Raw genomic sequence first — 24,122 nt, forward strand, 5'->3', positions numbered from 1 at the left:
TCAGCAAAATTCCATTACAAGCTACGGAGGTAATGCTGATTTACACCAGCAGAAGGGCAGGCTCCAAGGTGTGTGCAAAAATGCCATAGAAATCAGTGGGAATTGTGCTTGACTAAGGACTAGACAGTTTGATTGTACCCCATTAAAGTGAGTGGGAGTTTTGCCATTGATTTCCATGGAACCAGGCTCAGGCCCTGGGTAGGGACATCAGCACGTGGCCCTATGTTGTGCTACACTACTCCACTTCAGTGCAGAAACAATATTTGCAAAAAAAAAAACTTGTTTTTGTCCTCACTACTGTTCGGTAACCGGTTTTAGCGCTGCATTTCAGAGATTGCCTTTTCTGCGAGACTTGAAACGAGACCGCAAGTTTTTCTGAATCCATTCCAATTTGATTATCCAGCACAGGTGGGCTACTTTGATCCAAGAAAAACGGCTTAATGTCTATAAACCAACAGTGCTCTTCGTTAGGATAAAAAACAGCCCGGTTCATTGGCACAGGAGTGAAGAACTGCATGCAGAAAAGGAACAGGGCAGCCTTCCTACCATAGCTGTGTCCAGAGCCGGCTGTCACTGCTTCCAACGGACGATGGCACCTGAGCTGGTTTGGAATCTGCAGTCCTAACAAGCTCAGCCCAGTTTTGTAAGCTGAAGATCTCCGTTTATCTTTATTGTGTCAATTGCTGACAGCGTTTCAATACGGTGGTAAAAATCAAACAGCTGATGTCCATCCACAAATATTCTAAAACGGGGATGCTCGCAAAGTATCTCAACCTGTAAAAGACAAAATGGTGAAGCGTGTTGTTCACAGTGTAACTGGGAAGTTGTTTCACAGCACACAAAGAGCACTTTAAATAGCGCTGTGCTGCTTATGTGCCACGCAGGAGATGAAGGTGAGACCAGTTTGCCCTGCTGACACCAGTTACACTATGATGGATCTGCTCTTACTGCACAGGGACATTAATCCAATCTCACATTGTAGCAGTAAGCACACTACAACCCAGTCCACTGGCTACTGGAAGGTTTTGTGTCTTGGAATAATGCCAGAAACAGACTCAAACTGCTAATCACAACAGGAGGAAATTTTACTTCCAACCCAAACCTTGCATTCCTTGATACAAAGTTGTTTTGTATGGTTTTTTTTGGTTTTTGGTGGTTTTGGTGGTTTTTTGCTTTTTTTTTTTTTTCTCCTTCTGCATAAGGAGGCAGTTCCCTCTCCAATGCTTTCCACACTACTTTCAATTCACTGGAAGGGAGTAAACATGGAAAGGGGATATAAGTTTGTCCTCCCCTCCCACACACATACACAGCTGCTGCAGAACTAAAAACCCTTCACTCCTGTGGCTACAGACAGTCCCTGTCAGACTAGACTCCATCCTGGGGCTGCAGTGAAGGAAATGCAGTGCAGGATTGCGGGGAATTCAGCTATGCAGTTCTCAGGAGGCACAAACAGGATCAGGGAGGGACACAGCTCATCCCTCCTCCTGAGACCTGCAGAAATGCTCTGGAAAAGCAACAAAGCCTGGAGCTGAACAAGTTTGGACATGTTAGGAGATTCTTGAAGTTTGGGGTGGCTTGAGAGGGTGCCCTGTTGTAAAGCTCTGCTGGAACTGCCATGGCAGGAAGGTGGGACATGAGGGCACAGAACGTGCACTTTTACAGGCCCTTGCAGACCTCCAGGTCTAGACACACTAAGGAGAAAATCTTCAGGGAAGCCACATGTAAATCCTGGGTCATTTCCAGAGCTGGAAGTCCAGAGTGAAGTGCTGCTACCAGACACTTGACTCTGCTGCTATTACAGTGCATAAAAATGGGAACAGGGCCCATGACAAACTGACTGAACCAACACCCAAGTGACTTAGAGCACGTTGCACTGGGAGAAGTGGCAGCAGACAGTCCAGGAGAGCTGGAACTCTCTGGTGCACCAGGTATCAGGGAAGCAGCCGTGCTGCCATGGAGCTCCTGTGTCACTGCAGCAGTGTCTGCCTGAGGCCTTGTTATGTAAAAGATATGGTTAACACTGCTCACGGTCCGCTTTTCACATCACCCACGGCCACGCCACAGTGCTAATTGGACTGGATCACAAGTAATTGGCAAGAACACTTAATAGTCTAATTTATTCACTGAGAGGGAGACCATCAAAGGTACAAAGTCAATTGGGAGCCCCAGTTCTGTTTGGGCATTTGGGAAAAAAGGAGGAAAAAAAGGCAAAATAACAACTCCCTTTCTACAGTCTCCCATGCTAGATGTGCAATACTACTGTCCTGTAACATCATCTGTCATTAGTGGGACACGCACAAAACTTGCTCTGGGTAATTTGTCTGGCTCGTCTGAGGGCCCAGTCACCACCCAGTGCAGAAGGCAGTGGAACCCTCTCAGATGGAGCAGGACCCAGCCTCCAAGCCTTTTCAAGTTCTCACACCACCAAAGGGTGTTGCCAGTTCTGATGGGAGGGTAAGTTTGTAGAAGCAAGTAGAGCGCAACCAATTTGCAGGGAAACTAGTCATAAACACCCTCTTAACACCAAGCATCTGGGGAGATGGGGAGCTTCTGGGGTTGGGGAAGATTATCTTGGGGGCAAGAAGGATTAAGAGAGTTTGGCAGCTGGTCATAGCACTGGCATGTAGCAGAGGGGCCAGTGAGGTTTTGTAAGAGGGACAGGGAGGAGGAGGGGTTTTTCTGGGTCAGCTGCATGGAAAAGGCATGCAGCCTTTTCTCCTCAATGTAGTGAGAGAGAAGCAGCCCTCTGGAGCTGCACAGTTTGTTAGTCCTAATTTGCAAAGACATCTTCACATAACCATAAACACTACAGATGGGAATCTGCTTCTAGGTCAACCCAGTCCACCCACAGCACCACAGCACTTCCATGTACACCATTGTTAAGTGACTACAGATTTAAATTTGAGGAAAGGTTTAATCCCAGAGTTCAGAAAAGAATACCACTATTGCTTAGCTGTTTAATCTGCTAACATGAAGAGCTATGGTCAACCTTAATGTAATATCCCTGGAGACAAAGGATGAAGATGATCCTTATTAGCTGCACTAAACTGCAAACAGCATGTCCATTAAAAAAACCATCAATATATACAGCAGTCCCACTGAATATTAACATTCTCCAGTAATAACTTGTAATGCACTAATAACATAGAGGTACTTCTTAATTTATGGTTATAAAACTAAGCTCAGGAAGTTGCGCTTCATCACACAGTATTACAACCTCCGACTTGTCATAGCGCCCAGGTGAGGCGTTCACAGCCTCATCTGAACTGCCTGCAGCTGCACGTAGCAGTGGGATCTCCATGCAACTTGATGGATACAAACAAACCGGCAACTGGTGTCTCAACCAGAGCAGCGCGGGCTACACTGTGACTTCATGAAAGGCACGTCAGGTTCTGCTGCAACTCGTATCAAATGACACTTTATCACACATGGTGCAAGCCACTGCCATACTGGTACTTACCCTAAAAGGCTGATCCGGTATAAATGGAAAGTAAGGAATAGATGACTGCTCTTCTCCCCATTCTCCAGCTACACAAGAGTTTCTGACAAACTGTCTCTCTGTAAACACAGCTTTCAGTTCTATGGCTACATCCGCAGGAGGATCTTCTGACTCTCCACAAGTCAGACTGATGCCAAAGCTTCAATACAAACAGAACAGCTCTCATTAAGCCAGAAAAAAGCAAATAAACCCCAAATGCCATCAGTCTTATTTCTCGGCTTATTAAAGCCATATAGCAGCACAGGCTGGAAGACAGCTCAGCTTGTTCAGAGCTCTCTGAAAGCTCAGCAGGGACAAGACCATGGTTATGGAATATACACGTCTGTGTGCACATGGCGTTGTGCATGTATCTCTACATATTTGCAGACATGTACGTTTGATATGCTTCTTCATACCCAAGTGAAAACGGAATCCCTTGAAGAAATGCCCCCTCTATGGGTCAAGGGAGAAATCAGCATGCTATATTTAAAATGATAAAAATAATCCTTTCCAGAAAGGAGGGATCCGTGCGGATTTGTGTGTGTGTGTGTACGTGTGGGTGGCCGCCCCTCTTCGCCCCCTCCCCGGGCCCGGTGCCCCCGGCACGGGCAGCCCTGCCCAGGTGTTACCTCTCGGGGTTGAGGTCCACTATGCCCATAACTAAGATCTTCTTTCCCGGCCTCATTCCTCCTTTGATGTGCCCACAGAAGGGGACAATCTGGAAAGGACAGGGGGAAGGTGGCGAGGGTCAGCTCGGCATCAGCAGCGGCCGCCCTTATGCAGCCGGAGCTGAGCGGGGGCGGGGGAGAGTAAAGGGGCTGACAAAATAAAATACACCACCACCTCCACCAAAAAAGAAACAAAAAACCAAATACAAAGGTGGTTTACCAGGCGAGGGAAGTACACATCAGCTTGCACCGGAGATCCCAGGGAGTTGTTTAAATGCCCGTCCTCTATTTTCTGCAGGTAGAAAGGAGAGCGCTGAGGCAGGGCCAGGCGGAGCCCCCCAGCTCGCCCCGCTCCGCAGGTGCCCTGCCCGGCCCCCCCAGCCCCTTCCCGGAGCCCACAGCCGCACTCACCAGCGCGTCCCGCTCGGCCACGGTCCCCGCCATCTTGTGGAAGCGGTGGTGGCGGCGCTGGGGACAGGGCGGAGGGTGGGGGAGAGGGAGGGAGGGAGGGATGGAGGGAGGGGGTCTGTGGCAGCCCTGGCGGCGAAGGGGTAGCGGCGTTGCCGGAGCGGAGCCGGTGCAGAAGTAGGAAGGCGAGGAGGAGTAGGAGGAGGAGGAAGAAGAGGAGGAGGGGAGGTGGCCGGCTGGCACTGCCTCGCCCGGCGGGGAGCCCAGCCCTTGGCCCGAGGGGGAGCCGGGCAGGGCAGGGCAGGGCAGGGCAGGGCGGGGCGGGGGCTGCTGCCGCTTCCTCCGGTCCGCAGCCCCGCGGCGGGGCCGTCCCTCGGCGAGCGGCCAGAGCGCGGCTCCGGGGGGACCGCGGTGGGCCCGGGCCCCTCAGCCGGCGACCGCAGGTGATGGGTGTCTGGGGAGGGGCCACAGCAGCCCCGCGCCCATCCTGTCAGGGATCACCTTTATGTCCGAGCTTGGACACCTCGGCGAAGAGTGATTCCCTTCCTTCTGAGGTGGGGACACTGCTTGGCCTCTCCGAAATGAACCTCCACCCCTCTACCCTCCGTCGTGCCCCGTTGGCGAGGACCCTCACAGGGCTGAGACCCCGAGCGGGGTCTGTGGGCAGAGCTCAGGCCCGAAGGTGAGGGAGGGGAGTCTCCCGGCCGAGTGCGGCCGCAGCTCCCCCGGGCCCGCTGTGCCTGCAGCCTCCGGCGGGGTTTGGGGATTGCATAATCCGGCCCGTGCCGGTGAGCTGCCATGGACATGCAGTGGCCGTAGTTACACAACGCGGCGCTGTCTGCGGCCGTGCCGCTCTGCTCTGCGGGAGCACGGCGACCTCCGGCCGAGGCCACCGGCCCTGCTGGTGCCGCGCCGGGAATCGCTCGCCTGTAGCGCAGCAGGAGTGACTCGACCCGCCTAACGTGCTTGTCCCGGCCCTTTGGATGAGTTCAGGGTCTTGGGTGGTGGGAATTGAGGAAGGCTTTCCTGTCGCTTCTTCGCCACTGGGATTTGATGACATGAGCATCCCTTTAGGAACGTGATGCAGCAACTGGATTTGGCCTGTGCTCTGCAGGACCTCACACGAGTGCCTTGGCTCTTTGTGCTTCTTGCTTACACACTGGGCTGGGTTGGTGAATGTCCCTGTCCTTCCTCCTGTGAGGATTAATTACATTAAGTGGAGTGGGAGAAGCAAAGTCACTGCAATATTTAGGGTTTCAATATGATGGTGTCCATTGGGAAACACTAGCAATCAGTAGGTGATGCCATGAGAAATCAAGAGGTACTGAGTGTAAAAACAGATTGTGCAATTGTTTAGACGCTTGGCTATTTTTTTCAGTAGTCCCCACTAATTTGGGCATGTTTTCCTCTCTGGATGCCCAGCTGGAAATCGCTCATAGAAACTCGTGTTTGGAAGTCACGTACTGAAGTCAAGGTGTCATGAAGTCACGAAGTCAGGGTGTACCAGCACAGCTGGGCACAGAGGCAGTGAGCATCCCTGTGGCCCAGGTCTTGGCATGGGAAAACCACTGTTTTCTTCTTGCCAAAACACTGAATGTCTCATCACCGCACAGAAAAGTGTCATCCTGGAGACTGAATTTGTAAATAGTGCAGTAACATGAACCCATCACACATCAGAAACAGCTGGCTTTACAGTGGTCAGGTGAGTGCATTCACAAGTTTACCACAAAGTGAAACTGGAATTAGCTTGATGTGTTTCAGCTCCTGTATGCTGCTTACTTCACTGTGATGATGATGATGATACGAGCTGCATTATGTTTTCTTTTTATGTTGGTCTAAGAGAGAACAGAAATCATCCTAAGCTTTTAAATTTTTTTTTTTAATTTAGTTGTATGGTGTTACACATTGTTCAAAGAGCTCTTTTCAGAACCCGTTGTCTTCTCTGCTGTACAGAGGGCCACTTTGTTGGATAAAATTTAAATTCATTGGACAGAAAATCAGGCTAGCCAGCTGTTTGTGCCAAAGCATGATGTTTTATGAAGGAAGAAGCCATCATTATGTATTTGTTTTGTAGCTGGTTTTAAATGAACTTTTTCATTTCAGAATAATTTAATAGCAAGACTTGTCCATTTGGCTAGCTGCTTTGCCTTGTGCTTGTCTTTTTGGCACATTTACCCAAAACTAGCACAAATGCAGCATTTGTTTTGTTGGCTGTGAATTGACTGGAACAACCCGCATTGTGAAATTTTGATGGAAAAGGACATTCATGAGTTTTTAAAGCTCTGGTGGCCTGTCTGTTCGTGCGTCATGTTATCCTCTTAGCCTGTAACAGTCCAGGAGGACGCTGAAATCCTCTGCATACCATGAACAGTGTGAGGCAGTCAGAGAGGAGTTCTGCCTCTGTGTGCTGCTGTCCTGCCTGCATGATGGTCACTCCTGTAGTTTCTCTGAGGGAAGTGTTCTCCAGCAAAAGATTACCTGCATTGCCCAGCAGTCCATGGAGCAGGATTCCATGCCTGGGCAGCACCATGACTCTCACCTATGGAGGGGCTTCCTTGGGACACAGCTTCCCAGAAGGTTCCCCTCTGCAAAGAGCTGCAGGGTGAGTGCTGCTCATAAGCTCCTCTACTTGTTCTTCTGAAAAAGGAGAGGTCTGAGCCAAATCTGTTCCCTCAGCCATGTAGTCCTTGTTAAATCATCTGTACAAAATAGCCACCATTCAGTATTTTTAACAGCTTTCTTGGCAGGGAGGCTCTTGAGTTATCATACTTGAGGGCTTGAGCTTGCAGACCTTGTGGTATTAGCTAAAGCAACATGATAAATATTTGTGCACCACTGAAATGGTGCTGAGGTACAAGCTATCAAACTTGTCTGGTTGACCAAGCGCAAAAAACCTTGTGGATAGGTATTGTTTTCCATTTCTGGGTTTGTACAGCCTTTTGCTCAGTGGGAGCCTGGGACTCTTGAAATGCAGAGAATCATATAAAGATTAAAAAGAAGTGGCATGGCGTGAACACCATTTGGGAGCAGTTAATGACATGCCCAGCCCAGCCACCAAAGCCATTGCTGAGAACTGGCAAACCCAGAACTTCATCGTAATCCCAGCACCTTGTATCTTGCAGCCACTCCCTTTGATGATTTGAAAAGGTGTATCTAATTCTTAGCTGGCCTTCACTGGCAAGGAATGCAGCATGATTGCAAATTTGGTGTGGTATAATTATCCTGCCTTTCTTGCCCCATTACCACTGACATTACTCTCCTCATGCCTGGGTTTATAGGCTGACTTGTAGAACCTCTCTGGTTTGTTTTGCTTTTTTAATGACAATGTTGAGAGGATGGGAGGTGTTTGCTGGTTTCATGGAAGCTTCCTTTGGTTTCTGGGTGGCAAGGCACCCCACTCCTGGTTTTTGTAAGACTCGGAAAAAGCTGAGTAATACAACAAAGGAGAATGTCTGGGAATAAATGTGATTCAGTGATTGGAGCCAAGTGTTTAATAGTTCGGAGGAAATGCTCCTTTTCAGAATTACACCTAAACGGCAGTGCTGATAAACAATTACTAGGGTTGTGCGGTAGGGCTTTTTTACCTTGTAGCTTTGCCACTGCAAATCCTCAGTTACAAGGGGTTTTTTCAGGCATAAATTTACCCTGGGCAGGGTGTCCAATGCAGGACTTGGGAGAGGATGGTACTGACGGTTACAGGGGTTTGGTAGGGGCAGGGGGCTGGAAAGGAGAGCAGGAGATGTACATGCCCTCTTGCTGCATGGCTTCAAAGTGTTCCAAGGACAGGTTCCTCTGGCACTGTGCACCGAGGCGAAACCATGGGGTGCTGTGTTCTGGTGGAGATGTCCCTGAGCCTGTCCTCCCACGCTCACCCGTGGGAAAGGCAAGTGACAGTTATCAGTACGGACAGCGTGGAGGGAGTGTTCAGCAGCCTGTGTGCTTTCACAGGCTCGTCTGTCACATCCTCGTGCTGGAGGAGGAGGAAACCTGGTACCAGGAGCAGCACCCCTCTCTTGACATTTATTTCACGTGGCTTCACTGCTTCTTGTTGCCCCCTGAATTATTGCGGTCAAGGATTTTGCCCTTAGGGTTCAAGCTCTGTGTGTGAACACCCTGGAGAAGTTGGTTTTCTGGGGCTCCCAGTAACAGATGTTTAAACTGGTGTTTAGGGAGATGGTCCTGGTGGCTGAGTTGCTTGGTCACACACAGAACTGCTGCACATCTGGTGCAGAACATATGTGTATCAGAAATATCTGTCTTGAAGACTGTTTACTGAAGTTTGCCCCAGGATCTAAGAGCATGTACATAAACGCATGTCAGATGCAGTGAAGGCCACCTCCAACTCACTGCTTGCCTCTCCTTATAGCAAACAGAGCACCAAACTGCACCCACAGCTCCCTCTGTCCCCTGGACCAGCTCTGGGTGTCATGTGGGAGGAAGGAGATGGCTGGTCACCATGAAGATACAATATTTGTTACCTGCCTCTTTCCCACTGGCTCCTGCATTGCTGATTTTGGGTGAGTCATGGTTCCCACATCCAAGAGGCAGGCATGAGAGGTTCCCAGCTGTGCCCATGCCACACAGAGGGCAGAGGGATCTCAAGCTTGGGCAGCAACTCTATTCTGCCACCATGCCCTTCCCCATGAGTGCAAAGACCCCTCTCTGCTCTCCTTCAAGGGGGCAGCAGGGCCCAAGGCTGTTTCTGCTCTCTTTCTGAAACAGAAAGAGTGGTGGGTGGACACATTGTTGGGGTAAGCTGGGGGATGGTCCAGGCATAGCTGGGTAGGGGAACACAGCTCCCCAGCTGGGGAGAGGTGTCCCGTGGCTGTAGCAAGCCTTGCTCAGAGCTGCCTGACAAGAGAGAAGAGATGGCTTGGAGCTCAGCTCACTCCATGTTCATTCCTGCTGCACAGGACTCCACAAAGAGCCAAGAGGGCCTGGGCAACCCACCTGGAGTTGAGCTGCCTCCATGTCATTGAGAGTCTCTCTGCTCTGTGCTCAGTCACTGGTACTGGTGCTCCAGCTGAGCACTAGAAACATCACTGCACACCTTCTCCTACTCCTCTCTTTCCCAGTGGAGTCCAGCCAGTGCTGGGAGCCTGGATAAACTGGTGGAGGCCAGCAGAGATGACAGTGGGAGACTTACAGCTGCCCCTGGCTGTGCTGTGGTGCAGGGATGTACAGCCACTGGAATGAGCTTGTGTGGGAGGGAGGGAAGGGGGGTCCCATGGTGCCAGTCAGGGAGATGGAGAGGTCTGGGGAGCCACCAGCAGCACTGGTACGTGCTTGCTGGCAGTACTGGGAGAAAATCTGTCACGGAGGACAGGGAGCCTGGGAGCACAGAGAGTTCAGGCTCTGATGTTCTCAGTCTGCTGGTGCCAGGTGACAATTCACCAGTGGCCCTTTCTACTGAGGGGCTGCTCTCCCAAAGGGAATAAAATCCTGCCTCCTTCTGCCTTTTTGGTTTTCTCAGAGTTCTGTTTGCTGCAGGTGCTGATTCGTGTTCATCAGCTGAAGTGCTGTGACTCCTGGGCCCCCCTCCAATTGATGTCCATGATAAAAGGGTCTTACCTCTCTTCTGAGTGTTGCCAAAATTTTCTGGAGTGGGGAGCTGTTTGGGGATGAATCCTGAGGGAGGATTGACTTTGGGGCCATTCCTTGTCCCAGCATCCTTCCTAACAGGCATCTGGTTTGAGTTGAGGTTCTTTAGGAGACAAACCAAAGCAGAATATCCCACCCAAGTGTGCAGGGTAAGGGTCCTGTGGAGGTCTTCTGATATAACGTCTGCCCCAACGGGATTCCCTAGATCAGGCTGGCCAGGTACCATGTCCTGGTGAGTTTTGGAGATCTCCTTAGAGCAGGGCCACATGATCAGAGTGAGGGTGGGACATAGGCAGGGCATGGTGCCATGAAGGGCTGTTATGGATTAGAGAACCCGGGTGTTCAAAACCTAATGAATTAAGTGGTGAATGAGTGAAATGACATGTTAGATTCCTATGTACAAAGGGGATTGAGCCTTTATTTGCCAGGGTTTTCTGTTTGCTCTCCTAATGAGCTCATAAAATTTCATTGAATTTGCGAAGTACCTTGTATTGAAAATAGCAGGTATCCAAACATACCATGACACTACTCAGTCCAGAAGAGGCTTCCTGTAGCTTTTCACTGTCTGCAGGACAGGGTGGGGGCTATCCACTATTTTGAAAAGCTCTACAGGGAGTATTCTTCACCTGTAATTAAAAAAACCTGCCTTAATATTCTTGCTTTTAAACTACTTTCTGTAAATGAAATGTGGAACATGGGAATCTCATCTTTATGTTTTAATTGGTGGCCCCAGCAGTTCAAGTAATGTGCAGAGCAAATTCTGCACTTAGTCATATGTGGGAGTGCAGTCCCTTCTGGATTTCCTGGACACCACTGGTTTGTCCAAAGTGATGTGCTGGTTTTGGTGCATTGGGAGCAGAGCCAGCATCTGACTGAGTCCTGAACATCTGCAGGTACAGTGTGAGACTCACAACTTCTCTTTCTTCTTTTTATTGTCCAACAGTGCCTTTGGAAGATCCCATTCAGTCAGCACATCTGCCCAGGCTGTGAACAAGGCCATTCCTGTGAGGAAAAGGAGAGATGGGAATGGTGCTGAGTAGCTGATCCAGCCATGTTTCCTACCCTGTGCACCTGGGCTTCAGGTGCTGCATTCTCACCCACCACTTGTTGCAGTCTGAACTCTCCTTCTTGTCTGGGTCATGTGAGGTACCCTCTGTGAGCAGCACTTTGCTCTTACCAGGCATCCTGCTGTGCAATGCAGCAGTTCAGAGCTAAATAATGTATCTAGGAAGAATGTTTTCTACATGACTTAGAAAATGGAAGAGAAGAGGAATATTGCAACAACAAACTGTGGGGTGGACAAACACATTCTGCCTCTCAGTTTCTGAGCATTGCACTTTGCCACTTTTGTTTCAAAATTGCTTTCTCTCCCATAATTATCTTCAAAAGAGAAAGCTGATCCAAAATGTTCCCTTTTTTTTCTTTTATAGATACATTTTAGGGTGGTTCATTGATTTTCATTTTTAATAATAAAAGCGAATAAAAGAGAAAAGCCCCACAGCGATATATTACCTAGTATTTAAAAAACAGAGAATGCTCATTTGTGCCGCAGCACACTTCATCTGTGGACATCAAAGCGTCTCACAGAGGTCGTAATCCTCATTTCCAAGATGAGGAAACAGAGGTGCTGAGAGAGAGAAAGTGGCTTAGCAGGTCAGTGACAAAGCAGAGCAAGAGTCCCCTGAGCCTATACTGCAGGCAGAGGTGAGGGAGCAGAGGAAAACAAACGTGTCCTCACCTAATCAGGACATCTGAGTCCCAAGTGCAGTGAAGGCACAGTGGCACTGCAGGGAGAGCACCAAATCATGCCACAAGCCATAGAGCCAGCAAAGCCTGGTTTCTTCCAGTTTTATGTCTAGTCCAGTAGTCCAGGGTTGTCTGCTGTTGGCCTTTGATGTCACAATAATGGGGTTCCACTTGTCTTTCTCTCACCAAGGGCACTGGGGGAGTCTGGCTTCTCAGCTTTGTTGTCTGTTTTCTTAGAACTTTGGGGTACTTGAGAATTTTTGAGCCTTCCTCTTGTCTGTGATCACTGAGGCAGTGGAATCACAAAGAACACACCCTTGCATGTACACATAGGCATGTTGGTCTTGGCACTGCAGTTGAGGGTTGCCGTATCCTATGGAACTATTCAATCAGTCAGCATTTTAATGCTGCAGATCTGTGACTTTGAACATTTTCTATTCTGTAACAGAGTTCTGGAAGTAGATAAAGGGTGGCACAGTAAGGATGTTCACGATGTTGGTTCAGTAACCACTTATGGGAAAATGTTTTGCAAGGGAAGAGACAAAATTGGACTTTCAGCTCTGTAGCTTCAACTTCTTTGAGCCCTGAGAGGCTTACAACACAGTGAGACTCATTCATGTTATTAATTTGATTAATAACTTGAGTGAGAAGGCTTCTTCATTCGTACAGCCATGCCCCCTTGGGTCATGGTCCTCTCAGATCTTGTTACCCAGAGAAGGAGAGGTTCAATGGGAATTTTGATGGGAAGACCTAACGTAGCAGGCTGTAAACTGTCTTGATTTGTAAACTCTGTAAATACTCTGGTTGGGCTGTTCAGCTTCCTTGGTGATAAATTGAAACCTGCTGATAAGAGGCTGGTTTTCTTAACTTTAACAGACCTGTTAAAGGTAGGCCATGGGCGCCACAGGTCTGCTGTCCAAAAACTGAAGACATTTGCTCTGAAGAACCCCCCTGGTGTTTTAGGAGTGCTTCTAATAGCTAAGAAGAAAGCATCGTGCTCTCTGAGGTCTAGATGACAGCTGCTGGATGATTGGCATGAATTTCATGGTGTTATATGGCCATAAGTTAATTAAAGGTCTTGAAGTGTTCTCCATAAAAAGATTTGTCTGAAACGTAGACACAACTTGGGAGATTGTCCCACTCTACTCATATTGTAGGAAGCAGCAAAATCAATGGGAGTTTATAAGTGAAAGTAAGTTTGCTAAACAGAATTTTTTTCTCTCTCCAGGTGCTGAGTGACACTTCCAATGGATGCTGCAGTAGGTGGGATCCCTATGTGTCTGGTTACTCCTGGCAAGACGGTTTATCTGGAGGGAAAGGCCCTCACCCATTAGCTTCTAGTCCACTGGTTGTCTACTGAATGTTTTACATCCCCAGATGCTTTAGTAATCTGTTAACACCAAAACTTTTTGCTGATTATCAATATGTTCCTTGGATTGGTAAGGCTTTACTGGCTGTTGTTCAAAAACAGTTCTTTGGACAACGTAGACAAATCCCTCTCTTTCTAACCTTACCAGAAGAATATTCTTTTTATTGGGCTAGGTGGTCTTGGTCCTCCATCTCTTTTGTGTCTTGAACCTAACATTCTTCATTGGCTGCCCAGTGGTCTGATGTGGGGATGAGCCAAGACATCTTTCCTTTGCTCCAGCCAGTGTGGGTGCTTTGACAGGATGTGCTGGATTGATCTCAGACTAAAGGTGACATTTCCATGTCTGCCTTGCCTTTGGTGAGCATCACAGTGCTCTTGGTTGATGCACTGCATTTGGGCATGACAACATGAGAGATAAAGCAAGGAGCAATCCTCCTTTGTTGCCATGTACCAGTGGGATTCAAAATCCAGCTGGAGGAGGCAGGAGATGCATTTTCTTAGTGTTTCATGTTGGCCATTTTAGGTGTTAATTGCAATTACCCAGCAATTATGGTACCTCATATTGGAGGTGTAGGTTAATAGCTGGGGATTGGGTATTTCCCTGCTGGATCCAGACACACAGAAGGCAGGTGTAGGAGTTTCTGTCACCACACCTAAACCCTTTGTCAGTCTTGGGTCAGAGCGCCCAGGGTGATTAATTGTTAATGATGGAGGAGCTGCATTGTTTGTCCACTGAATAAATAAAGCATATTTTCCAGCTGTTTCCTCCTCCAAGTCTCTCTCAGCTTCTTCCAACTTCCCCACATCACTCCCTTTTCTTAATCTCCCCATCTTTTCTGACTTTCTTCTGCTGTTTCAGCTCTGGTGGGCAATTCCCAGGGTGACAGAGGGCTTTCCAAGGGCAACCTGAATGTCCCCAGTGCCCAATACAACCCCCTTCCCAAAATCATCTGTGTCAAAAAGTGATGGTTTTGCCTTTTTGCAATGGTCACATTTAATTATTAGTTAAATATCAAGGTCAGCAGCCACTCCTATCCCTAAAGAAGCACTATGCCTTTTAAACAAGCAGAGCTGGAGGGCAAGAGCATTTAATGATCAAACCATTTGCAGAAGAATTGACCTTTCCATTTGTCCTTCAAAGTCAAGGTTGCTGTATTTTCCTAGAACCCGTGACCTATATAAAAAGTTGGTGTCCTATTAGAGTGGCTGGTCCTAAGGTGCCCATGTCTCCTGCCACCTGTTTTAGAAACTGCCATGGTTTCAGCATCCTTATGGAAAACAATTCAGTCATTCCATCAGGTCTTTCCAAAACCAGGAATGCAGCATGATGGGACACGCCAAAACCCATTCTGAAACCAGTGTGCCAGTTAAATGGACAGACCCTGAGGACACTCTGAATCAATATGTAATAACAGTGGTGCTGGATGAAGCTTCCATTCCATCAGAGCAGCTCTGTGACATTGATTTGTGCCAGAGAATAACTAGGAAGCTTTTCTCTCTGTAAATCCACTTCCTAACCAGGCAGACTTTTACAGCATGGAAGTGCTTGTGTGATATTAGTTCTAGTTTCTCCCATGTGTTGTGACAAGGATATGTATCTAGTTCTCTTTGCTGAGAGTCCATCTCCTTTAGAAATGTGGGGGGTTTGGGGGGTTTTGTTTGCTTGTTTGTTTTGTTTTTCTGGAAGAGCTTTACTTGGAATAAAGTTAGTTTTAATGACAGTTTTATGATGTTCAAATATTAGAGTATTTTCTCAGCAAAGGTACACGTGTTTTTTCTAGCATAAAAATGCATGTGCGTGCAGGGTTCTGGGAATCAGTAGAAATTATGTTAGCAAGAACATGGGTTTTGTTCATATATTGGGAAAGAAAGCCAGTCCTGCCATTGAATGTAACTCTGAACAAAAGTAAGCTGGGTGATATTTTTCACTCACGGGCCACCCAGTTGAGAAATGTTCTCACCATCACCATATCAACAAGGACAACTGTGAGAAGTCAGGTGCATTGCAGTCAGACTCATCTCACCATCTTCAGCTGTCCAACTTCAGCACTATCAACTTGACACTGAGACTCTCTGTATAAAGGAATTTCAGATGGAACGAACCATCATGGTTTCTGCAGAAATATGAGGTCTACAGTTATCTATTTCTATCCACAGGGTTTTAAGGGAGCCCAGAACTGCCACTTACAGTGTAAATACCCAACATCAGCCTAGATAAATCCTGTGTTTGACCCCTGATATACTCAGTAGGTCTTCAAACTCCCAGTCTTACCTCCCACTCACCTGGGTGTAGTGCACACTGTATATATATCGTACCAGGCCCTGCTCAGCCTGTCTTAATTAATAACAGCTTTATTATCTGATAGGGACCAACAGAATATAACCTGTGACACAGAAGGCTCCTGCCCTGAGGGTGTTTCCCTGTAGACAGATGGCAAGCAGAAAATATGCCAGAAATGCTCTTCCTCAGAAGGTTCCCTTTCAGGCATTGGTGGCTGGTGTGGGCACCAGTTACAGAAGAGGTCTTCAAGGCCAAGGCAGCATGGAAAACCCACAAGGGAAAAACATGAAACCAAACACGAGAAAAAGACCTGAGCAATTAGTATTCTCCAGTGAGGGTTTTATTTCATCCCGTCGCTCTCCCTCTTTGCTTAGCACCATGTGGGAGATCAGCTCTACCCAAGGAGATGTAGCATCCACACAGGCAGGAGAAGGGGTGGGAGACAGCATCCAGCTTAATTTTACAGATTCAAAACAGATTGCAGCAGCTGACATCATGACTGGTATGAGGTTGGTGGGGACGTTGGCAGCAGAGGCAGTAATTAAACCCCTGGCATTCTGGCTGGAGGCACAGTCATGTCCTGCTTCATCTGAAGCAGAGTTGGTCTGCCACAGCAGAAGTCTTTACATAACCTGGCCAGATTTTCACTTTTGGAGCAATAGTTTCAGAAGAACTACAGAAACCACAGATAGGATTTGCCGTTACTTACGTGCAGGCATGTGAATGCACTTCTGTCGCCTCCTGTCTCGCACCTCGCTGGGTGACAAGTATGTCAGGGAGTGAGAGCTGGTCTTGCAGCTGACTGTCAGGCTTCCGTTTGCATTCCCATTTCCTCTGTGTTTTCTGTTGGGATAGCAGAGGTTTGCACTGGCATGTGAGACATTTTCTTGCTGCTCTCTACAACCGCAGTCGCATTTCAGAAGCGTTTTGGCACACTGCCCTGCTGGCAGCTCACAATCGCAGTACCAGCCTCTCAGGCTGAAATGTTTTTGTTGCAGTGCATTAGCCCATCTCTATTATTGCACAAGCTTTTCCTTTCCCCCTCACTTGCCCTGGCCATATCGGGAGAAATGAACTTTTTTCAGGGAATCTTGAATATTTTTCAGCATTTGGAGTGGAACCTGAATAACTTGTTAGGTAAAAAAGCTTAATTTGAAAGACTTTGTGTGTTTCTTGGCTTGTTCTGGCTGACACCATCTCTTGCAGACAGAGTATTACAACAGCAGTAGTGCAGCAATACACTTACAATGGCTTGGTGCATGTAAACATGATTGTTTGAAGGGGGAGGAATCGTACTGACATGCCTTCAGACTCCTGATGTGGTCATGGCCTATCCCATGAGCGTGCTTTCCTTGTAGACACACTCATCCAGTTGTTTCCTGGAAAACAGAGGCTTAAAACTGATAGGCATTTTCTAACAATGCTTAAAACTGTGGGATAATTAAAGTCAAATGCTTTAATTCATCGCTTCCCATTTCAAGTAAAACCATTCAGCCAGAGGAAGAATAGGTGACTCCCTGTGAGTTCATCGGCTATAAATCCAGGGTGTAAAGTAAAACAAACATCATAAAACTGCAGCCCTGTTTTTTTCCCACCTGTTCTTTAGACGATTCATCTCTTTTGGAAAGCTCATTAGTTCAAGACTTTAAAATCAAGAGCTATATGCTAGAAGCAAGTGTGATATGCAGGCAGAGGACACTGAGGTCTTAATTTGAAGCGGGGTGGGAAATGTTGGCATCCTTGGTGACGAATGAAGTGAGCCAGAGAGTGGTAGGCTGGGGGGGACATGCGTGGTTTTGGGATCTCTGCCCAAGTTCAAAGCACTTATGCAGTCACTTGCCTGTAATTTTGTATTTAAACACAGACACAAAGATCTTAAATACATACACAAACCTAAAACTCTAAATCTGTCACCTCAGCGTGTGCCTGTATGCTTTTCTGAGTCAAAGACTGAACAGTGAGGTGGGTTTGGTGAGAACATTGCTGGGATACAGGCTCACAATAATTGGGACCAGCAGGGCAGAGCTGGAGTCTTTGTAGGAACTCGGCTACCACTGTCAGAGTCTGTAGAAGCCACAGTCTCCAATTAACATCTTTAATCTTATTATCTCAAGCCTTTTATCTTCACATTTTCTTGTCTGTTTGTTTGTTTTCTTTAAATTTGTTTACATATACCGAACTGAAAGTTTTTCTGGAAATGCTGGTATGGCTTTTAACTGCAAGAGTGATTCACAGAGAATAATTATTTCAAAGACCTTGGCATCTATTTTCCTTGTAAAAAAAAAAAGGTGGTGGATATTCTGTGATTTTCTTGAAAGATTTTCCCCCCTGAATGTGCATGTTTACACTCACACCCACACAGACTCACACACATTTGCAAATGCAGACACTTCCCTCTTCTTTTGGAACTTTTAAGTTCTGGAGCAGCACATCTGACCTGTACAATTAACCCTTTCTGCTATGTATCTCCTTTATTTATTTCTAAAAGCAAGATGGCTTTTGAGGTTGTTGGGGTCCTATAGGCTTTTGTCCACACCTTAAATTTTCTGGGCTTCTTGCACTGAGCAGGCACATGCAAACAGCAAGGAAGATCTGTGCCCCATGCTAACTCCTGCAGGAGTGGTGATTTCAGGCTCCATCTGGGACACTGCTGCTTGGCCTGGGTCAAACTGGGCATTTTTCTAAGGAATTGAACATCATTGATTGTATCCCAGTGCCCAGGATTGTTCCTCAGTGTTGTTCAATTTATTAAATATTGCTGTTGATATAAAGGTTGTAGCTTACTCTCATTTTCCTATCTGTTAGCAGCAAAAGTAGTGAGTTCTGCCTCAGACTTTGTAAGCCCTTGGGAGTATTCTTAGGCAATAAATTAAGCCTGGACCTTGCAAGTCTGGAAAACAAGCTCATACAGAGCATAAGGGGTAGGATTTCCCCATTGGCACCATAAATGAAGTCCCTCATGAAACCTGGAGTGGCTCCTCACTGTAAACACCAGCAATACTTGAACTATTTGCTTATTAGAGCTCATAGTTTCATTTGAAATTTAGGTACCTAAAGAAAAAACAAGGTGCTAAACACCTTTGAAGAGCAAGATCTTATTTTTTTATCTTGTTCTGAAAAAAGGTCACTTATGCAATGCCAGAATTCCTGTAGCTTAGTACTTTTCAATATTATTTCAGAAGTTAAAAGCTATGATGCTACTTTTTAATCACCACTGCAGCATATCAAAAATCCTTACTTACTTTGCAGTGATGGTCATATCATTGCAGTACTGACAGCTCCCTTGGGATCTGTGAAAGGTAACAAGAAGGCTGGAGGTGAGGTGGGTTCAGCCAAATAAAACCAAGGAGCCCACAGCAGAATATGGAGTTACTCTGTAATTATACTCCATTTTTTTCTGCCTTGTCTATGAAGCAGAGTCACTGGAATAAGAGAGCTTTTAAAAATGCAGGGAGGACCAAGATTATTATAACTAACTATAACAACTCTTGGCTCTTTGAGGGCATTTATTAAAATGTCTCCAAGCCCTTGCTCTTCACAAAGAGAGATAAATGTAATTATCACAGTCCTAAAGTGGGGAAAGATGAAACTTAATTAACTACTCGTGGATATATAGCAAATGAGTAGCAGAGATGGGAACAGAAACCAGTTCTCCTGACTTCCTCTGGCACCTGAATCCCAGTACCACCTCTATCAGGTACACATCACAGTGGGATAGGTAAGACAAAAGTACCACTGGGTCAAAGCTGAGACCACAGGCAGTCCCAAGTCCAGCTGAAGTGTCTCTGGGATACACCTATTGCTTATGGTCTGGCATTTAGTGAACAGCCTGGCATGAGGAGCCTTCATGTTCTATATGTGAGAGACTAGTTTGATTGTCATAGTGTTGTCCTCCCAGCAATCCTAAAGTTTACATGTGGGAAAGAGTTACCTGCTGAGACATCACCCACCTGGCTGCTCTCTGCTGCTCCACCACTCCAGCTGTGCCAGCCAGGGACTCCTGGCTTTATCCAAGTCACTGGTTTAGGATGCAGCCACAGTGATACAGACCCTACACCATCCACTGAGGGTTCTTGGTTTCCAACCTCTGTCACTTTTATTCCAATGGCAAGAATGTTCATGCAGGCTCAGACAGGACCTGTGGCCAATAAGCCATGCACTGGGAGACTCCTTGTTCCAGAAAACTGAGCCACACACCCTGGAAGAAGAGGCTGTACTAGGAGGTGCAGAGATGAGATAAGCCAGGCACTGATTCCTCAAAGGCAGAATTTAGCCATTGTTTTCCCGAAAGGCTGATGACGGAGAAGGATAACTTTAAAGTGTTTTGTTCTGAATAAGCAGTGCCAAAGCAGAGGAAGAGATATCTCTTTCACCCTCTTCCTGACTTTGGGGTAGGAATATTCAAACTCTCTTTTTCCTCAATGCCTACACAACCCCTGTGCCGTGTCTTCCTTAGGCACTGCCAGCTGTCATAACAGCTCTGGAAGTCAAGGTGCTCACGGCATCTCCACAGGCTCTCTGCAGCTTTATCCACCTGTTTGTCTTAGGGTTTTCTTTTCCTATGGCTGTGGTAGCAGTTGTCTCAGCAAATGAGGATAATTCATTTCTACACAGCTGAGATCACTTTCCTGTTTGGGTCAGAATGTAACCTAGAGCTTTCATACTCCACTTGCTGTGGCTTCCTGAGCACACTGGTGTGTGTATGCAGCCATTTATCCAACTCCAGGAGGCAAATCAAGTTAAAATGCTCAGAACAAGTTTTTGCCTGCCTTTTACTCATTACTTATTACATTGCAGCAGTGAGGCTCTCAAGACAAGAAGGTATTTCTACTCCAGGCTGAAATAACAGGCTTTAGCACAGCCAGCAGGTGTCTTGCTGTTCACAGCTTGGGCTATAACTGCTTTTGCTGAGAGTGGAAGTAGGTACAGCTGTGGCAAGGGGTGACTTCTATAGTAGAGGGAAACCTGTAAATGGGAATCATAGCTTTTAATTCCTGTTTAGAAGACCTATTTAACATTTGCTCAGGTTCCTACAGGACAGTGTTATTTTCATCCCACTAAAGCTTAAGGGCGAGCAAAGAAACATTTGAAAACTTGCTGCCTTAACTAGGTTGAGTCGAAGGGGTCGCTGACCACTGGATGTTACATGCAAATGTATGCATGTATATGTAGGCATCTTCTATTGAAGGTTCTCCAGTGTGACTTTATATTCAGGGCTTTTAGGTCAGATGGCACTTAAAGATACTCAAGTGCTTGAAGAGAGAAGTGAGGACTCTGACCCAGTGTTTGGGTGGCAGCCTGACCCATCACCCAGATACTTTTTTTCCAAGGAGAAATTTCAAAACAGAAGTCATGAAAGTGCTTATTTGTGAGAAACAACCTGAAGACTGGAGGGAGGGAAGGGAGTGAGCTAGGGAGAGAGGAGCAGCAGCAGCCATCACCTAAAGGTGCTGTGGATGGACATGCTGCTGCAGCTCTCCTGCATCCCCTTCCACTGTGCAGATGTCAACAGCTGTAAGAGGAGCCCTGGGTGTAGCTCAGGTTTTGCTGTCATCACTGATTCCAGAAGCTATTCTGGAATGCCACCTGCTGGCATTTTTCCTATTAACTACCCTAGAGATGAACTGTTGTGTGGTCTCAACCCAAGCCTGGAAGCAAAGACACAAAGCTGACCTTTTGTGTCCTTTTCAGTGAATGTCCTTCTTGTTTTTTTGGAGAGAGGTTGCCCTGAGGCCCTGTGAAAAATCCAGTTATGTAAGGGGGAGACTTGTTATGTGGGACCGGGAAAAGGGATGCCGATGCCAAGAGAAGTGATGAAAATGGATGTGGGTGAAAGAAACAAGGAAAAAAGTAAAACGAGAGAAAAATGTCTGCAGGCACTAGTGAGGGACAAATGAGGTCTTGCATCAAGCACCAGTTTAGATGGCCCTTAAAAAGGAGCACTGAAGTCCATGATTTTGCTTTTTCCATCAAAGTTTATATGGCAGTGATTAAAGAAAACCCAACATCTTTTTAGTTTTTAGTTGAAACACTTTAAATTGGAAAGGAAGAGGAGGCACAGCTTCTGACTGCTCTGCTTTTTGGCACCAACACTAAAATCTGCAATGCTGATGTTTATAATCCCTGACAGTCCTGACAGCCAGACCAAAGCAAAGAACAAAGGCCCACAGTGGTCAGTCACCCTCATTCACACAGCAGGCAGAGCTCTGCATGCTGCTGCTGCATGCAATGGGAATAAACCTCCCAGCTGCCATTCTCCTCATGGATACACTGTCCTGCTGCTCCTCCAGCTTCCTGGCTGTGACCTGCTGCAGCTTTGAGGTTCCAGTGAAAAAAACTCCACCAAACTCCCAAAGCACCCAGAGGGTCCCAAGTACTCTGAGCAGCCTCAGTGAACATCTCCACCCAACCCTCTATCCAGCAGCTTTAATTAAGCCCAGCCCTGGGCTGCCTTGCAGGTGGGTTGGTCTCCAATTTTGCTGTCTGGATGGGTCCTTGAGGGGAAGTCTTGTAGCTTGTCTCCAGCCCCCAGTGGCTCAATGATTGCACCCCCAGGTGACCCCTGGACTTGGGCCACCCTTTTGCTGTGTCTGGGGCTGTTGATGGAAGCTGCCACCAGTACCCAGCTCTGCTCAGGGACAGTGCTGTGGGCGAGAGCACAGCCTGTGCTGGGTCTCCTTGTCCCCCTTCATAGGACAATGCTGCTCGCTGATATAGATACATGCTACTGATAATCTTCCATTTCTTGTCACTATCTCCTCCAGGGTTTTTTCAACAGAAGGTCCTCCCATTACATTTTTTACACATATATATATTTTTTTTTCCTATAGTCTTTTTCTGTTCTCAGAATGGTCTCACAAATTTTCTTTTAGTAAGTGCTGTGAATGAAATGGTTTCCCTGAAAATCACTGTGTTGAATGATGGTGAAATCTTGCTGTCTGTGACTGCCACGAATGAGTAGTTTTGAGCAACAACTTCTAGCTTTATCCAAGTCACAAAGATCCCAGTATAGTCTAGTTGGGAGGCCTTGGCTTTGCACTCATCCTTCTGGAATGGTCTGAGCTCTTTTCCAAGCTTTTCTTTTAAGAGGCAGTGAAATTCTGGGAATAAGTCTGATTCTCAGCGATGGTTGGAGATGTAGAAATGTAACTGAACAGGATCTGCTGCTGTGCATCCAGTGGTCTGAGTAAACCATCCATACCTGCAGAGACCCTGCTGTCATCTCTGAAGAGCCTCCTGCTCATGGTCAGGTAGGGAAGGCTACTTGGACTTTGAGGCATTTTGTTTAGTTTTACATATTTATTTCTTTTTATGTTAGATGTAGAAGTTGATGTATAAAAGATTTATCTGGCATGTGGACTTTGGAAGTGGAGCTTCTTCAGTATGGTGTACTTAGGGTGTGAGCACAGCATAATGACTTTTAATATTTGGAGTTTTATGAAGTCATCATGATGCCTCTTCCCCCAGTAAAGCTGAAATTCTCTTCTTTCAGACACTTCCACTTTCTGTTGTATGGCATGTTGCAGAAAAAACATTTCATTTCTCTGCCATATCACCCAGGGCTGTCCTTTCAGGTGAACACTGCCAAGTGACAGATATGTTCCTGCAGAACACCCACATGCCTTGAGAGCACACCTCTGGCTCAGCATCTTTCTCTGATTGGGAAAGTGCTGTATTCATGGGGAAATACTAGGAGATTTATAGCCTCCACTGATATAATGTGATCCAGCCATGACAGTCCTTTCATCATAATGAATGATGGATCTTGTTGTCATTACTCTGTTTTACTACTGTAACAGGTAATAAAATACAGGTAGTGATCTACACTTGCAGTGAAGGATGAACGTGTTAGGAAGGATAACGCTGGAGTTGTTGCAGTTCAAACTCACTTAAGAAAAAAACACCTTCCATGTAAACTGTGGATAGCTTTATGTTGGTGGAAAAAAGCCTAAAGAAAAACCCTGAACCTTTGCTGTTTTAGTTTGCTTTTTTCAGTGTGTATTTCCTAATTTTTGAAAGTGAAATTCCTATGTTCTGCTTCTCACATTATTGCTGAGTTCTCTGTGAAAGTATCTGTTGTTAGAGCAAATTTTTCAGCAATTGGCATGAGCCCTCATTCTCCTTGATTTGCAGCAGGTGAGTTTTTCAAAGTGAGTCTTAAGTTTGCTGGTGTCTTAACACAGGAGCTTTGTAGGGCCATGTGGCAGACAGGCAGATTATGTAGCCTATAAATAACCTCTTTTGCAGTAATAACCAGTGTCTTAAAAAAGAAAATACACTTGGTGAGAATGATCCCATGTTTATCTGTAGGACTTGACTCCATCACTTCTACAAACTTTCGAACAAAATGAGTCATGATACACCTCAACTTGTGTCTGATCTTCTACAGCTGATGAGAGAGGGGTAGGCATTGACTGGCCAATCATCTGGGTCTTTCATGGCCCATTTTACATGTCACTAAGGTGCCTTAGTCTGTGAGACTCCCGAAGTCCTGTGCTGATGGCACTTTCACGCATTTGGAAGCTGCAGTGCAGGAGAAAAGGATGTTGTCCTATTATCTGGAGAGCTGAT

The 24,122-nt window shown here is 46.6% G+C and overlaps 1 protein-coding gene across 1 annotated transcript; it reads right to left on the bottom strand.

Moving 5' to 3' along the window:
* Positions 1 to 630: 630 nt before the first annotated feature.
* On the bottom strand, positions 631 to 4,590 carry LGALSL (galectin like). Its single transcript, XM_062489467.1, has 5 exons — positions 4,546 to 4,590; positions 4,367 to 4,429; positions 4,108 to 4,196; positions 3,461 to 3,638; positions 631 to 774 (listed from the first exon to the last, which is right to left on the bottom strand). Exons 1-5 carry the CDS (start codon positions 4,588 to 4,590, stop codon positions 631 to 633), a joined length of 519 nt encoding a protein of 172 aa, XP_062345451.1.
* Positions 4,591 to 24,122: the final 19,532 nt, after the last annotated feature.

This window comes from Cinclus cinclus, chromosome 3 (genome assembly GCF_963662255.1).
Source record: "Cinclus cinclus chromosome 3, bCinCin1.1, whole genome shotgun sequence".
Lineage (NCBI taxonomy): Eukaryota > Metazoa > Chordata > Aves > Passeriformes > Cinclidae > Cinclus > Cinclus cinclus.